The 18,574-nt window shown below is 41.0% G+C and overlaps 1 protein-coding gene across 1 annotated transcript in view; it reads right to left on the reverse strand.

Annotated features, from left to right (window-relative positions):
* Positions 1 to 18,574, reverse strand: part of Cep135 (centrosomal protein 135) — a 55,733-nt gene that overhangs the window by 19,587 nt on the left and 17,572 nt on the right. The window contains exons 8-14 of the mRNA XM_055629340.1: positions 18,375 to 18,440; positions 15,808 to 15,946; positions 14,130 to 14,353; positions 9,540 to 9,692; positions 8,391 to 8,543; positions 4,854 to 4,931; positions 2,865 to 3,013 (exon numbers count right to left, since the gene is read on the reverse strand). Of these exons, the coding sequence (XP_055485315.1) occupies positions 2,865 to 3,013; positions 4,854 to 4,931; positions 8,391 to 8,543; positions 9,540 to 9,692; positions 14,130 to 14,353; positions 15,808 to 15,946; positions 18,375 to 18,440 (962 nt within the window). The remainder of the gene's footprint in view (positions 1 to 2,864; positions 3,014 to 4,853; positions 4,932 to 8,390; positions 8,544 to 9,539; positions 9,693 to 14,129; positions 14,354 to 15,807; positions 15,947 to 18,374; positions 18,441 to 18,574) is intronic.

Consider the following 18,574-nt stretch of genomic DNA (forward strand, 5'->3'; position numbering starts at 1 on the left):
CAGCTTTCAGTTGCATCATTGTTTGGAGCCTCATTGCCAGCAGGTACAAAAATTAATGTCTGCCATGGAGTGATTGAGAAAAGCGAGTTGTCTAAGTGGGCTGGAAAACAGTTTATCCTTGAGCAAGGGTTAACGAACCATGGCCTATTGCTTATTTCTTTCTAGCTACAAAGAATTTTTATGCTTAAGTGAGTGAAAAAAAATTCCACAGTAAAACATTCTGCGACGTAAAAACTAAATTAAATCCAAATTTCAGTATCTATAAATAATTTGTAATGGGCCAGAACCATGTTCATTCGCTTACACACTGTCTACAACAACATTTGCATTTCAGAAGCTGGTTTTTCAAGGTGTAACAGAAACTCCAGAGCCCACACAGTCTACAATACTGAGTACTAACAGTAAGTTTGCGGACCCCAGTTCTAGAAGACTGGCTAGCAAGCAGAGATGTCAAGAGCTATCATCCCTGCACACAGACATTTCCTTACTATATCCTGGAGGCCTGAGTTAGGGTATAAACTGCTAGACCTCGTTAAATGATGCAGTTCACGAGATAAGAGTCATTAACACTTTCAAAATGACTGTTTCCATACCACCTTGATGCTACACCGGGAGACCAGACAAAGACCCTCTATTTCTACAATTGGAGGCTGTGCCTGATCCAGAAGGCCTGTTTGTAGCATGGAAATTTAGTGCGGGAAAACAGAACAAAACAACAACAACAAAAAACAAAACAAAATGCCTAACACAGCAAGAGAGATGGCCCATGAGGTAGAAAGAAGTATCTACCTCACATACCTGAGAATCAGCTTCTGGAACATAATGGAATCATAGTAATGAGAGCGCTATGAACCACAATGAAAATAGCACAAGGTTTGGACAATGTCCTTCTGCTTCTGCAAAGGTTTGTGTTGTGGTTTGTAATGGGTTTAGTGTTGAATTTAGACCTGAGAGTTCAAACTCAAGTTTTTACCAATGTTTACCAACAGAATGTTGAAGACAAACTGGCCTTAGAGATAAGTCCTCCCATCTCTCTCTCTCCCTCCCTCCCTTTCTCTCTCTCTCTCTCACACACACACACACACAGAGAGATTTGGTTAGTGCAAAGCACTAAGATCATGCACTATGCAAGGTAGAGAGAACAATTCCCATAATCCTTTCCTATTGCACAGTGACTGAATGGCAAAAAGGTAAAGGCAGACGCAAGCTGATACAATAAAATGATATTAGGATCAGAAGAAAACTGCAAAGGAGCTATAGACCAGTCTACAGCATCCCAAAGAGGACAGCAGCTGTCTCCAGAGTCTTCAGTGAGAAAGTAAAGCAGTGATATGGTTTAGATCTGGAGGAAAAGAAAAATGCCAGCTCTGCTCAGCTGGATACAAAAGCAGAAAGGTAGACAGGCAATTCTGCAGAAAAAATACAGCACCCGTTCTCTGCAGGTACTTTGAAACTGAAGACAGAGCAGAAGAGGGGAGGCTCACTTTGCTCTCCTCCACAGAACACGCCCAGATGTAAAGCAGGCGCAGGGAAGACCTGTTTCCTTGAGCTTTTCCTAAAGCCCTCCTGATGGAGATGGCAGTCAGGCATCTGGGGGAGCGAAGGCTGGTTTTGGTCTTAGTTCTTTAAGTCACTTGATAACCCAAGAGCCCCTATGAATCTTTTCTTAGGCCTCTCTCTTCCTAATCTTCGCATCATGCTTCTGCTATTTCATCAACTATACTGTTGTGACTCCTGGGTTTTGTACATGGACTCTGTCTCTTTCAGTCTCATCTCTTTTTGTCCTTCTGAAGTGCAGGTGCAATTCTTGCCCTTTATTTTACCAAATCAATTTTCTACAGTAGCCAATCTACTACGCAATAATCTTTCAGCTGTAATGCACCAATTTAAAAAAAAAAATCATCACTACCATCCTTTCTGATCATGTTACTGCGTCAAGACTAAGGTGCACAAAAACTTTGTTAACATCTGATGATTTCCCTAATTTTTATGGTAAATAAAACTTAGAGAAAGAGATCCCCTTCGGCTCTTCAGAGTAGAGAACTTCTACCAACCTTCCCTTATCTTTTTTGTTCATGACAGCTATGCGGGGCAGATAACACTCTTAGCTTCCTTTCCTTAAGTTGTATGTACTTGAAACAGACAAATGGTTAACCAGTAGCCCAATATCCCAATTTGTTCATTATGGATTACTGTTTTATTCCCATGTGTGTCACCTTTTGATTTTATGAAAGAAACATTTCTTAAATTTGCTTTTGCCCTTAGGGTTCCTAGCTCCTGTCTGGGTCCTGGCCCATGATCTGCTTTGCCTGTCATTCGGCTCTCAGACTTCAAATCCATGATCTATGTTCTGTCATAGTTAGCTTCCCTACCCCTTGGTTAATTTTTCTGTTTCCATATCAGAAACAGTTAAACATATGACATGAGCCATTTGGACTTCATATTAAGAAGAAACAACATAACATTAATATATAATAATTAAAATAAGGTGAGGAAAAGAAGGAAATGGCCCACATGGCAGAAGGGCTGAGATCCCTGCAGTCCTTCCCTGCAGAGCACAGAGTCTCCATGATCTACTAAGATGGACTTTAAATGCCGACAGGGCAGAGAACTTCCTGAGGATTATGTCAACCTGTGAGAGTTTCAAAACCATGGATACCCAGATCTCTCCAGATACACTCAGCAAATCAGGGCGCTGAAAGACCTCCCTCATCACTCCTAAAAGCTCCCGGGAGACTATACCGTGAAGCCAACTTGGGAAACCACTGTTCAAAGGCACAGACCAAAACACCACGGTTACAGGCCTTGCATACGCAGAAGAAGCATGTCCCACGGGTGAAATAATGAAGCTTTAATAGACTTACCTAAGAGAGTTCACCTCTGTTTTCGGATGAGATGAGTCACCAGTCACATGGCTAAACTTAGCTTGGAGTTTTGATTTGTTCTCTAATGACTCTATTGTCTCTTTCATTATTAACATCTTAGATTGCAACTCATATTTTTCATTTTCAAGCTATAATTTAAATTAAAAAAATTAATAAGCGTGGATGGTAATGTCTTCTTTTTCATATCTACTCTTTAATGCTATTTTCTGGAAGACAATTACAGAAATACATTAGCTCTTTAAAACACTGAATGCCATCTGTACTCTTAGGACCGACATGTCAGGCAGGTGCATCCACTTGCCCTTCCTCACCATCACTACAATGAGAGAAAACATGTGAACAAAAAGAAAAGGAATAAATCCATAACAGCAAGGAAGGAAAACTAGAAGCAGGATGAAAAATCAGAAGGACTTCTTAAAACTCAAACAAAACCCACAAAAACCCGTTCTATCATTCATTTCCAGGTTTGGGAACCGACAGACTCCCCTTTCCCACCCACCACACCCCCCAAAGAAACCTTGAAACCTGCAGTAAATAGACAGGAATTATACAAAATTGAGAGTTGAAAAGAATGTAACCACAAAATGGACAAGATTTATGTGAGAAACGAAGTGGAAGTTTTCCTTGAATGTATAAAATAAGATCTGACTTAATATAGACTTAATATAATAATCTGACTTAACATGCTTCTCTGGGTGGAAACATAAGACTTTCAATGGGTTAAAATTTCACTAAACTGCCTGGTGCAGTGGTGCACTCCTTTAATCCCAGCACTCTCAGGAGGCAGAGGCAGGCAAATCCTTGTGAGTTCGAGGCCAGCCTGGTGTACAAAGTCCAGGACATAGGAAACCCTGTCTTGAAAACAAAAACAAGCAAAATAATTCACCAAATTATAAACTCAATAAAATGCCAATAAAAGCAAATCTTAAGTAAATTGCTTTTAAAAGGATGGAATCTTACACTTTATGCTTAAATTCATTTAGAAGAGGAAAAAAACAAAACAAATCGTGGGATAGAGAATGCAAATAAACTTAACCGAGAGAGATACTAAATAAACAATAAAGCTACTGTAATTAAAACTGGACTTCATGTAGAAATGGACAAGCAAAAACACCTATCTTTCCCATACAAGAATATGTACAATATGAAGAAATCCTAAATCAAAAGAGTATCTCTTCTGTGGCTTAAAAAGTTATTATCTGACCCTCCATGGCAGCCCTTAAGTCATATTCTTTTTCTGCCACACAAACTCAAAATCATTTCTTCTCTGTTTTGTTTTTTAGACAGGATCTTGCTGTGTTCCATGGGATATCCTTGAACTCCTATGCTCAAATGATGCCCCTGCCTCACCCTCCCATATGGCTGAATCTTCAGGTATGCACCGTGGCACCAAGCATCTTGCTTTTCGTCAATGCATCACAGTCACATTACTTCTTAAGCCATGCACTGTCTGGTTTAGCTTGTTTTTGAACTTTACATGAGTAGAATCACACTACGTTATTTCTTTAGCAACTTCCTGTTTGGGCACAGCTGCGTTTGCACCACTCATACATGTTGATGTTAGTTATGTTCATCACATTTCTGCTCAATGGCACTCCACTGTGTGATTGATAATCACATATTGGTTCAAATAAACAGTTTAGGCTCTGTGGGACCTATCGTCTGTCACCATTACCCCAGTGAAACAGCAGATACAGACAATACAGAAACACAAATGGGCCAGAAAAAAAAATCTTCACTAAACCCCAACCTACAGAGCACTGAGAAAATAGACATACTACTCCTACATTATAAATGAAAAAGCTGAAAGAAACTGGTCTAGACAGAAAGCCAGATTTGAACCAAGTAACAAGCCCAGAGCACACACCCCTCTTCTTTGTATATTTTAAAAATCTAGAGTATACTAAAAGCATAACTGGCACAGTCATTCGTCTAACACAATATGCCCCAAATCCTTTGATAAATTACCTGGTGATTAATATATGTCAAATTTTCAATAGTTTTCTCTAATTCTGATTTTCCAAAAGCGTTCAATTCTTGGATATTCTGAAAAAGAATTTTATAGAAAATGTTCATTTGTATCAAATAATCATGAAAGTAAGTAATTCATGTTTGCAGAGCTATGTTTCCTATTTCATAGAATCATTGGCTGTTTTAGAAAGGCCAGGCATTCTATAAAAGCATTCTTTCAGTTAGAAAAAGTTGCATGTCCTACTTTCATGTGTCATGCAGAAGAGAAATCAGAGCAGACTCATTTATAAAGACTTATGCAGACTGATCCTTGTTACCACAGGCGTCATACAGAGAACAGCATACTAAGTCACAATCACACATGTGTCCCCACAAGAGGAGATATAAAGACCCCCCGACTTTCCATTTATTTCTTTTTTATAGTGCTGCTGATTGAACTGGGAGCCTCACACTAGGTTAGTGTTTTATTGCTGAGCTCTCACTCAGATGCAAGAAAAACAGTATACAAAGAAGAAAATACATGACCAGATATAGGCAAGAGAACACCATGAGACCAGGGTATCAATGAAGGCTACTTTTCTGGTTATATTACCTCACTCAAGTCTCAACTGCTGCCATGTCAAGGATACATAGGTAATGGTCACTGAGTTTTTCTAGTGAAGATGCATACTCATAGTCATTCTATTCATTTAAAAAACTGTATGCAATATTTGATTATACATCTTGTTAAAGGGATCACTGCAATGTCAATTAAATCACTTAAACAGTGCTCACATGTGCTCTATAGCAATCACCAAATAGGGCACAGCCATAAAGTAAAGTCTCTGATGTCACAGCTTATATACAGCCTCGGAAAAAAAAAATAAAAATAAAAAAAAGACAGACCTAAAACAAGAAACTAAAATTAAAACATGAAGAAACATGAAGGCAGAAGGTCAGGAATTCATGGTGATCCTTTGTTTTAAAGCAAGTTTAAGTCAGCCTGAGCTACGTGAGACCTTGTCTCAGAAATAAGGAATTAGTGCTAGAAGTGCAGGTTATATGTGATATATATGATGGAAGAAGGACATCAAGAGTTGTATCCAGCTGCATGAATGCTGAATGTAGCATGCTGCAACATTTACTAGGTAAGATGTGCCTTGGTGCAACAGCGAAACAACTGTTATGAGGAAATTGCCTTCTGGTTAGATTTGAGGCCTGCTCCACAGAAGGGAATTGCTTGTCTAACACTGTAAGCCTGATCAAAGGCCCAAGGCTACTAAGGCCATAGTCTGTAAGGCAGAATCTGTTATTGGTTTAAATGTTCTAGATGGCCACACTGTCAGAGCCCCTCTTATGCTTGTACAAACATTTATGACCCGGGCTGCTCTCTTGACCTTGGTCAAAGAAGCTTCTTCATTGCAGAGAAGCTTCTTCATTGGAGATATGCATAACTGAGAACAAGAGCCTTTTACTGGACATTTATATCAACTCTCCCTCCCCAAACTAGGATAAGGGAACATCATAGAAGGGGAGGCAGAAAGGATGTGAATAAGGGGGAAAGGTACTGTGAAATGCTGTCTTCTGGACATGGAATGGTCATCACACTCAGAAACTCACAGCTGCTGGGATTACCTGCACAGAACCTATACAAGAACAAGCCAGCCAAAATTCTTGCATAGATGGGATAGATGATCTCTAGGCTACACCCAAGAGAAACTGGCAGTTGATAGCTTGAGAAGGGAGACTCATTCCCTTTTAAGGATACGGTTACTGTTAGGATTCCTGTGCCCTAGTGGATGGTACCACCATCAAAAAAGAAACTGGAACATGATGGGAGATGGGAGGTGTTAAGAGGAATATATATGATCATATTTCATTGTATACATGTCTGAAATTCTCACGCATAAAGGGAATCTAGAGGCTGGTGTTCCCGAACTGTCTAATGTGTAACCTGGAGTTAAAGGATAAAGATAAAGAGGGACAGTCAAAGAGGTGGAGAACTTTTACAGTAGTCTGTGCAGGAGACTGGTGGCAAGAAAGCACGGAGCCTTGGGAAGAAGGAGAAATAGCAGAAATGGGTGTAGGGAGAAGATGACAGACTTGAAATAGGCAAGGACTGGCAGCCAGGAATCTTGTAAACAGGTAATAAGCTTTACTAGAAGGAACATGGCCAGATTGATATCTCTGAAAATGAGTCTAAAATCAACGTTAATAACACACCAGAGCACAAGGTTCCCACTCTAACGATTCACAGGAGAGAATAATAACCACAACAGGATGGGGGCAGACAAAGGAGCAAACAACTGGAAAGAAAGGAACTCACACTATAAATCACAGACTGGTGAGGCTAGGGGAGTTATTTCAATTCATTATAATACGGGGCTCTCATCTGTGAGCAGCAACTATCAGAAGAGGCTTTTCTGAAGATCTACTGTGATGGCTCACGATTAAAACGCACTTGGAACAGAGCTCTCCTGGGGGTGGGGGTGCTACTCTTGTTCAGGAGGCAGCTACCATAGGCCTTGGCTGACAGCTGTGACTAGGAGCTTTCAAGGAGAGCTTAGTCATAATGGCTGCTCAAAAGAGGGTGGCCAGGGGAACAACAGGAAACACTCCAGAAGGCTGGAGGAGTCACACGAGTAGTTCTGTATTTTAAAGAAAAGGTCTCTTGTAAATTTACAAAAAGCCCACTTCCTACAACCCAGAAAAGTTCTGGTAATCTGAATGCAGCCTTTCCCAGTTGTTAGTGCTAATACAGTTTTAAAATTCTGTTTTTACATTGCTGGTCATTAGAACAGATATGGAAAAAAAAAAAAAAGTATGTGAGAAGCTTGTGCTAAAGGCTCCCGTATTGCACAGAAGCTTTCTCTCTGGTAATTTTAACTGATTTTTTTTTTTTTTAATTTCTAGGAGGCAACATTCCAAAAGATGCCAATTAAAAACATTCTTACACTGCCTTTGGGTGTAAAAACTTTAACTGAAGCTATTATAATGCAAACAAGGCTCATTACTGTAGAGAAGAGTTTTTCTAAGATAAATTATGGTGAAGATTATAAAAGATAGGGGAGAAAATAAATAGCAAAAGCCACTGTACTGTCCCTTCATTAAATGAATACATTGTATGCTAAGTGAAAAATACTCATAAAATCATTAAAAGAAGAAGAAAAGGACTCCACTCCTGAGCTAAAAACAATCCTGAGTTCAGGGGGTGGCAGGCTGTTTCTGTAAGGGATAATAAGGAAAGCCTAGGGCTTTGGGGGCAAACGTGTCTACTGGATTTCTCAGCTTGGCCACCATGGTATGAAAACAGCCATGGACAATACTTTATCAATGGTGGAGTATCTTAGTGAGCATCACACACAAACAAGGTGGTGCAGTGTGGGCTGGAGTGCTGTGCCAACTCTACTTCACTAAAGAGTAACCTCGCAGGGAAGCGCAGTCACCTAACGGGAGGCAGTAGAGGGGTGGGTGTAATAAACGCATCATACTTCCACTTTTCCCCCAAATATGTCATAAATTACATTTTGAAAGGCTGACACCTGTGTTACTTACTTTCAACTTTTCTTTCAGAGCTTCCTTCTCTGCCGTAATTTTTCTTAAGTCAGACAGTGCACGCTCTTTCTCCTTTTCTATACAACTAACAAGACTGTTGGGGACTGTCACACTACTGGACTCTTGTTTTAGTGCAGACAGCTCTTCCTTTGCCTTAGAGAATTAAAAGATATAAAAATACTTAGGAAATAATCCATTCTTAAGGGGGGTGGTATAGGGATATAGTGAATATATGCTACTTCCCCTTTCTTTCCAAATCCCAATAAAATAAAAGGACTAAAATTAAATATTAAAGTCCCAAAGATAAGAAGATTGAGAGAGGCTGTGGCCACAAAACACTGGAAACTAGAAACAGACAGACAGAGAAGAATTAACTGGGCAGACTCAAAAAAGCTGAGAGCTAAGTCTACTGTGGCGAAACTCCAGAAGTGGATTCATTTAATTAATGCACCGCCAAGTCCTAGAGAAGCTCATGGAAGTAAAAATGTCTCTTTTAACTTACATGTCTTCCCCTCTTGTCAAAACAGTAAGGAGCTTCATGGGAGCCGGGTGTGGAGCAAAGCAGCGGCAGACTCCAGGACCCTCTGCTAAGTCAGACTGCGTAACAGGGCTGGGCTGCCGGCCCCCCCAGAGCAGATTTCCTCCAGGACCTAACCCTTACGAGTGTGCGTGCAGCACTGTCTGCCACTGACTGGCTAGGGTCCGTGAACAGGAAGCTCTGAAGAGCCACCCGTCTTGACCCCTTGAGTGCTACAGTCACAGAAGAGCACCACCACGCCCAGCTCAGGTGGTATCCTCATGCTGGTGTGGCAGGACTTGAATTTAGAGGCTAACAGCCAAGATTTCCAACAGTGGGTGCACACCCAGTTTATCCCTGGGGTCCAGACATGTGTCTAAATCTTAGGAAAATTTTGGCTCAGAGCAAGCTAAGATCTGATCAGTTAGTTTTAGAAAAAAAAAGACTACCTCTAATTGATCTGACACACTGATAAGCTAGAAAAGAGAATAAAGAAACATTAAAGAGAGAGCAATATCTGTTCTGATAACAAGACAGTCAAATTAGGAAGGAAACCATGAGTCCTTGATATTGTGAAACTTGCAGAACACAGTGGTTCCGCCGCAGGTAACTGATTCCAAGCGGTTCCTTACTGCGTTATACAAGATGGTTAGTTTATCCCTTTCTGCAGTCAACAGTTTCACGTTGGACTGTATATCCTCCATGTATTTTTCAAATCTTTGTAGCATGCGCTGGAGCTCATCCCTTTCTCTTGTGACGGAGTGAAGGTCTGGATTGCAGTCACCCTGAAACAATTACCAAGATGCACGTTATCACTTGTTATAATTACCAGTGTGTCGTTGTCACAAGCATGCTGGTGGTGAGGCTGGTGAACCAGGCCAACAGACAAGAGAACAGACGTTCTCTTAATGTAATTAAAGAACTCATGAGAACGGATGAAAGCATTGGCAGTAACGGTGCAACTTCCCTGGCTTTTAGGTTTTCAGGAAGGTATACGGCTGCCAGTAATGCCACCTGTGCAGACCTCATTAGATGCTTCCACTATTGCTGTCCTTAGAGGTTCCTAGTGCACATTCGTGGCACTAAACGATAACCCCTAGACCAGGAGATCAGCAGCACCTAGAAACTCATTATATACATGAAGTTGAGGGTCCATGCTAGAACCTTTGGAAGTAGGGTAGAAGACATTTGTCAAGCCTTCCATGTCATTTTGGTGCACAGTAAGTTCTCAGAGTCACTACTTTATAACTCGCTGCCAAGGAGGAGTCCAGGAAGGATGTGTGTATCTGTTTTCTACGGCTGACCATTAAGGTCGGTTTCTCAGGTACAACAGTCCCAAATGTCCCAGCTTCATACCCAAATGAGGGCTAGCTGTGCAATGTTTCAGGTAGAAATATTTCCACCAGGCAGTATATATTAAGATGGTCACTGACTAAGCAACTACTTCTAACTCTTTAAAGAAAATATCTACCATCACAATATGATTAAAAACGATCCAGTCTTCACTGCCACCATGAAAATGAGGATGGTAAATTTACAGCTTGTTAATGTCAAGGAACTGAAGATAGACATTTGGATAAACTGCTGTATTACTGTGGTGGTTTCCATGAGAATGGCCCCTACAGGCTCATATGTTTGAATACTTGGCTCGATGTTAGTGAAACTGTTTGGGAATAACTGGGAGGTGTGGCCTTGTTGGAGGAGGTGTATCCCTGGGGCCAGCGAAATTTCTAGACTCTCTTTCCCATGTGCTCTCTGTCTCCTGCTTATGGATCCAAAGGTGAACTCTCAGCTGTTCCTGCTGCCACACCTTGCTCTGCCATCATGGATTCTACCCTTTGAAACCATAAGCCTAACTAAACACTTTTTTTTTTTTTTGTAGTAAGTTGCCTTGGGCATGGTGTTTTGTCACATCATGAGATAAGCATTACAATTGGAAGGACACTTGGCTTATATTACTTGATGTCCACTGAGCATATACAATACCAGTGAAAACTCAGTAAATGCTAGAAATGTATGAGGTAGCGTCCACTTAGGAAAAAGCTAACCTTTTTGTTAAATAAGTAAAATTAAAGCATGAAGGGCAAGATTGGCTCTCATGGACACATTAAAGGGGAAGATAGTCTACAAGAACAGATCATGATTTCAAGATAATCCAGGCTTAAAACCATATGGGAAAACCTGTGACCTAACTACCATCTAAAACATCTTACAGAATGTAGTCTGCATAGATCCTAGAAAAGGAAGGTAATGAATAAAGATTCAAGTCTGTTTTCATTACCGTCTATGCCTTAGCTTAAGCTTAAATGTCACTTTCTACAGGGAATCCTTCCAGATTCTTCATGTGAGTCAGATGCATGCAAACCTCTAAGTGTTCTGAATTGCTCCTGTACAGTCTTCATTCACACTTGATATAAGTGAGGTCTTAAAGTTATTTAGCAGTCATAGCTATGGGTCAATGAGAGATACCCCCCAATTTACATGATACTTTCAGTGTGCTCACTAACCTGAACTCCTGAGAGATGTGTGTTAATTAGATATACACTAATTTCTATTCTATTATTATTTCCATTCTATTATTCTCCATTAACAAGCTACACACACAGTGCTGAAGGTACAACATCACACCAAGAACTCCTTTTCTTCTTATTTTGAGACAGGGTCTCACTGTGTAGCCCTGGCTGCTCTGGGACTTGACTTGCCGCCAGGCTGGCCTTGAATTTGTAGCAATCCTCTTGTCTCTCCCACAGCACTGGGGTTACAGATGTAAACCACAATGGGCCAAGAACTATCGCCACAATCACTACAGTACATGCCTCATTCATAGCAGACAGTATATTTCTGAGGGACCGAGTCTTCTCACAGATCAGAGAGGCTTTAAAGCAGCAAGATAAAAGAAACAAACCGTTTCCTAGGGGGGACATAGACACCCGAGTAGAAGACCCCTATGTCAATGATCTCATCTAACCAGTACAAGAAGGAGCAGTTCTTTTTCTGGATCTACACATGAGGAGTTAGCACTGCAGGAAGTCAGCTTCTCTGAGGTCTATCAGATGCTGGTGCAAGAAGCTGGGACTTGTGTCAGGCTTCCACTTCCAAAGCCTTGTGCCATCCTCAACCTCAGGTTGGGAAACACGGTGAGTATACGGTTAAGGGGGGGTGCTCCCACCAAAGACAGGAGAAGCTCACTGAGGTTGTGATAGTGAAGATCGCTAAGGTAAAAGTGCCCTTTTATGGCTTATTGTAACTCCAGGGAACTGTGCCCAACAGCTTACCATTAAGCAGGGAGCTGACAGCCACAGCAAGCAGCAAATCCAGCTCCAGAGGTCTTTGTTGTCTGCCAACGAAGTGCTTAAAATACCTGCTCTCTTGCAGGAAATGCACTCCCCAAGTCTCTGTGCTTACAACTGTCTCTCGCACACTCCTCTTGCTCATGTGCTTACCCACAGCAGCCCACCGCACCTGCAGCTTATTACTGGCGCTGCAAAACACTCTGAACCTCCTAAAGTTTTGAACTATACAAAATGAATTCTTTGTCTATGCCAGGTAACATAAAACTTGAAGAATGCAGACAGAGAAGGCATGGTATCTCCTAACTGTACCACCACCTCAGCGCAGCTCACTTGTCTTCCCACTGTGAACCAAGCAACGGAATCAATTCTTAGTTACTTAATGTCCAGTGCCATGTAATACATGTTATGATTCTTTTATGTTTGTTTTTTGTTGTTTGAAATAGGGTTTATCTGTGTAGCCTTGGCCATCCTGGACTTGCTTTGTAGACCAGGCTGGCCTTGAACTCATGGAGATCCACCTGCTTCTGCATCCCCGAGTTCTGGGATTACAGGTAAGTGTTGGGATTACAGGCATGCGCCCCCATGCCTGACCATGTTATGATTCTTTTATACAATGAAAATGAACAATCCAGTGACTTATTTTTCTTGAGAAATAAGAACATAATGAAACATAAATGAATTTGCACTGTCTTTTCCACCATTCATTCTGCTTATAACACATAGCACAGTGCTGATACTAACCAGCAGATTATAGCCATTAGCCAATGAGGTTAAAAGGCAGAAGCGAAAGGCACAGAACTATTAGACAGTGGATACAAGCTCTTCATAGAAAAGGCAACAGAATAAGGAAAGTTGAGCCTAGGCTGAAATCAGATATTTTGAGCTATAATGCCTGTCTTCGCTTCAATCCATTTTATCTGTTCTGTAGATACCGCTATTATCATAGAAACCTTTAGAATTTCTGTAGCTTCAAAGCGTTAAGGTAAAAAAGAAAGGACGATCTAACTACGGCTGATAATAGCAAGACACTGATAACAATTACGACTTAAATTGGAGCATGTGGCTTTAATCTCTTGGGAATCATGCCTAACTTTTAATAACACATACAGTGGCAGATGCCATTAGGAAATGCCATGCAGATGTAGAGACAGAATTCAGCATCAGAACATGCACTGGACCCTGGTTTCAATCCCCTAATCAAAAAAACAGACAACAAACAAAACAAAACCCAAACCTATTTACAGGAACAAACCAGGAAAATCAACTGGTACATACACAGTTAACTTCTGTAAGACTGGTTCACTATGCAAGCCCAGGCTGACTCGGAACTTTTGGCCTTCATACCCAGCCACCTGTGTTCTTGATTACCATCCTGTCCAACCTTCTGAATGAACATATTCAACCCACTTGTTACAGCAGGCTAACAGAACTGTCCTCTCAGCTGGCTTTTCGGATGTGTACCCTACCCCAGCAAAGAAGGTCTAGAAAAGACCTGGTCAGTTAAGTGATGCTGCTCCTGACTCGACCAACAAAGCTGGGAATGGCACAAAGGCATGTTGTGTGCCATGAGGACAGAGCTAATACTTTAGCAGAGGGAAAGTGGAACTGTCACACGACATAAATCCTGAGAGGAGCAGAAATGGACAGTACTGAGTCTCTGGGTCCTAGTTTCTGAAAGACAAAGCATGCTTTCAAATGACTCAGCTATTCAACCTAAATTTATAGGAATTAGAATGTTATCCTTTATTGTTGGGTAGTTTTCCTGAAAATGCGGGGTTCCCACATTACAGTTACAGACTTAAACAAAAGTCAATATTAGGACTTTTAAAGCATGTATGAGTGATGTTACAGTTAAGACAGCAAGAAAGCAAAAAGGCTTCTAGTGTGACACACACATACCCATTTGATTACTCTCAGGAAGGGTGTTACCTTTTCTGCGCCTTTGAGTACCGAGGGTTTTTCCCGTCCACAGTAATTTACAGAACAAGATCTCCGCTGGATGATATGCTGCAGTCTCTCCAGCTCTTTCTTGTAGTAATCGCGCTCTTCCTCTATACTTTTCAGGAACATGTCTAACCGAGAGGGTGACTTCTCACGACGTTTTATCCCGTGCTCTAGCCTCATCCTTTCTACCTCCAAAGTCAGTTCTCTTTCTGCAAGTTACAGTTGTTAGCCTTAAAGTGATAAGCGTATATAGTGTGGATTTCTCAAGTAAATACATGATTTATAGAATGCAAACTGCCAGCAATCATGAGTTGCTCTGTGTGTCAACCACAAGGACCAGACATACCGCCTGAGTATTGACAAAGAACGAGAAAAAAACACAAGCAAAACATTAACATTAAAACCATCCAACACGTGACGGTCACACCCTGTTGGTGTTATCACAGCTGGATACTATTTTGTGCTGTAAATGAAAACAATGCATCACATCTCAGGGGGAGGCTTTAAGAGACCCTAAAAGAGCGCTGAAAGGAAACGCACCTGTAAGCAAGCAGGCAGGTGTATACCTCACTGACCTTGAACTTAACACGTATACAAAGAAATCAAACAACTCACAGCTTTCTTCCAATAAGCACAGTTATCAGTTTTCTGCCATACTTTTGAGTTAGAGTGTAAAGACTGACTGGAAGTCCTGGGCTCCAAGGGCCCTGTGACTCTCAGTGCCTGGACTGCAAGAGTACCCCACTGTATCCAATCTGGCTCACTCACAATTTTTACCAGAAAAGTTACTTTTTCATCATCAGAAACAGCACAGAATTCAGCCTGGTGGAACAGACATTCATGACACTGACTTAGGAGTCATTTGCATGTTTCTGCAGCTGGCTAATCCGTGACATTAGAAAACTTGTGCCATTTCATCCCAAGAAAACATGTCCAGGGAAGTCAGAAGAAAATAGGAAAGTGAGAAGGAATGAGCAACTGTGGTCACTGTCAAAGTAACAAGCTAACAAGTGCAGGGCACTGACCATGTCCAGCTTCACGAGGCTGGAAGGGCAGTTCTGCTGGGGAGGTGGGGACAGAAGCTGCCTGGAATGCAGTGAGGAGCTACAGAGTAATGGGTCATCAAATGGTAGATGGCAACACCATGGGCAGATTTTAAGGCAATATAATGGCACTCCTTAAAAAGACTCTGTACTTCAATTTTCTGCCATTTCAGAATGGTCTTCTCACTCTATGCCAAAGAAGCATAAACTTCTGGACTGGAGAGATGACTCAGTGGTTAAAAACACTGGGCATTCTTCCAGAGGACCCGGGTTTGATTCCCAGCATGCACATGATAGCTCACAACTGTCTGTAACTCCAGTTCCAGGTGATCTAACCTCCTCACACAGAAATACATACAGTCAAAACACCAATGTTCATAAAATAAAAAGAAATAATTAAAAAAAGAAGCATACACTTCCATTGCAAAACATTCAAGTATCTTCTCCTGTACTAACCAGTCAAAATTCAGGGGAGGGGTTCCTGCTATGTCCATACTGCCTGACATCATTTCTGGTTCACAGAAAGAACTCAACAAAGCTATTAAACAAACACACAAAAGATCATCTACCAATACATATCAAGGGCAAAATCACTTTTAACTTTACATTTGGCATCTTACCTGTGACTGCAAAACTTTCCAATTTTTTGCTGAGTCTGTGCTTCTCTTCTTCAAGCTGCTGAACAACAATCTCCAGGTCTGACTTCAGAAGGAGCTCATCATTTAGCCTCTCCTTTTCCTTATAGCTTAAGTCCAACTCCTGCAAAATGTTAATTCTACAGCTAAGGATTCTAGTAACTGTATTAAACATTATAGCCCTCATAGATAAAATGGACACTTTTGTAAGCATGTGGGTGCTTATACATATACAACAGCACTTCATATACGTGTGTGTGCACATGTGCATACACTTGTAACCACTTCAGTTGTGACAAATGTACCAATTGAAGTGTACCAATAAAAAGGACAGCTCTCTACCAAGGACCTACAGCTGCTGCACTGGGCTGGGGCTCAGATCACTGCCACACTTTGCCCTCATCAGACAGTTCCTCTCAGAGTGGATGGAAAGTAGCACTGAGACCCACCATTGGCAATCTGAGAGCAGAGAGTGAGACTTGCATGCTCAGTTCTAAATGGAAGACCTTTCTGAAACCTGCCCTCCCAGGTCTAAGTGACAGAGCATCTGGAAAGACTGTAAGATCCAGAGACGGTAGCTGACTCCAAGGAAACAGAGTCTTCAAGCTACAACAGGACTGATGCACAAATGAACTCACACACTGTGGCAGCATGCACAGGGCTAGCACAGGTCCAACCAGACAGGGTGGCAGCAGAGAAGGGGAAAAGGACACTGTCTCCTACCTCTCATCTAAAAGCAATCCGCATTTGCCACCTGCTGGGAAAGGGAAAATCACTCTTCTACAATGCAGTGCCACTCTGTATTAGCCACATTCCAGGGCAGCCCCAAGCCTAGAAGTTGTCCAATACTAAACAGCCTCCATATTTTTAGTATGCACTTTTTGTTTTGTTTTGTTATTTTTTGTCTTACTGGTTTTTTGTTTGTTTGTTTGTTTACTTTGACCTTTACTTTTGTTTTGTTTTTTTGAGGAAGGCACATGAAAGTTAGATGGGTATGGAAAATCTGGGAGGAGTTGGGGGAGAAAAAAAATATGACCAACATGTATGTTAAAAAAAATAATAGAAAGTAAAACAAATAAAACTCAAATGCTAACAATGTTCTTTTGTGGAAAGTGGAACCCTTAGATATTATTTGCTACTCATTTGTTTAGCATTTAAATGAATGCACATAACATAATTTATCAATACCTATGTTTAAAGAGGGCGGCAGAGCAGACCCGGGGACACAGTCACCGTTTCTGCTATGGCAAGTAAACATTAGCTATCAGTTTCATTATTATCTCAGAAATACATAAAATACAAAAATACAAACAGGAAATATAAGAAACTCCTGAAAGTGAGTGCCAGCTAACATTACCGAAAATCAATCACAGATCTGAGACAAGCACTGTCAATCATCCCAACACTCACGGTGTGCACAGAATAGTGAACAGCAGCAAACCCTTTCGCACACACAGAGGTCATGTTCCAAAGAAAACCTCATAATGACCCTGGGGGAGATTTATGAGTCTCAAGAGTGAGCTCCTTCAGCACGCTTAGCTAAATTATTCAATGCCAGATTCAAGACTTGCTAAGCTCAACTTAAAAAGAAGCCTCTAGCTTCGGCTGTTCCTACTATCTATAAAAAAATCTACAAGGGAATACATGCCACCATACTGTAGAAATGGCATGTAACCTGAATCCACCAGCATAGACTATATATAATGAAGAGATGAAAGTTACTTTTGATCTTTGTTTCTATTCTTACAGAGAACCCTTCCTACACAGCAGGCTATTCCACAGAAGAGAGCCTCCATCTCTACATGAGCACCAGTTTTAACTTGTAAGGCATTCTGCTAATGTCCCTGTACCAAGGGGTCTCTTGGAATTAAGCCTGTCTTTCTCACTAAAAGGCCACAGGGATAAGCACTAAGACTAGAAAAATTGCTTGAATTATACCAAGTAAAGTAATTAGAAGAAGAATGAGTACTTCTAATAACAATCAACAAATAAATAACTACCAGTTTTGATGCTACTGCTGCTAGTAAACAGCCAAGCCATAAAGTAGTTAGAGGAATGCAGAATTCCTAACGAGGTCTCAGTTTTTCAATGTTACCAACAAACCTGCCTTATGAAAGGCTAGAGAATGATAGAACTATGAAATTGCATAATCAGAATTAGGAACATTTAGCACTCAGCTATAGAAAGGAATGGAGCTCCCATCCATGCTACGACCTCACAAACCATGAAAACACCCTAAATGAAAGAAGCCTGCTGCAAAAGGCCACACAATTCATGATCAATTTATATGAACTAGCCAGAAAGAAAGCTTCAGAACCTGAAGGTAGATGAGTGGCTGTCAGAGGCTAAGCAGAAGGCTGCTTATGGATATAAGATTTCTTTCCAGAGTGATCAATGTTCTGGGATTAGCAGTGGTTCTGTGACTGTGGCAAAACCACTCAGTCCTCTAAAAAGTGTGAAGATTATCCATACACATGATATCTCAATAGACCTATAAAACCAGGCACCAATTCCATGCTGAAAACAGTGGCAAAGGTACAACATCAACTTACCAGTTGAAGTTTTGACATTTTTTCTTCAAGGTTCCGCATTTCACAGAGTTTTCTTTTAATTTCTTTCTAGGAATAAAAAGCCTATTAAGTAAGTATCTAAGACCCTATGACTATACGTCACTATGGCATACCAAGTAAGACTAGGTAGCTTGCATTCTCTCTATCCATAAGGTCTGGGAATTGGATCTAATACTCAGCTC

This window comes from Psammomys obesus, unplaced genomic scaffold, assembly GCF_907164565.1.
Source record: "Psammomys obesus unplaced genomic scaffold, mPsaObe1.curated_primary_1811, whole genome shotgun sequence".
Taxonomy (NCBI): domain Eukaryota; kingdom Metazoa; phylum Chordata; class Mammalia; order Rodentia; family Muridae; genus Psammomys; species Psammomys obesus.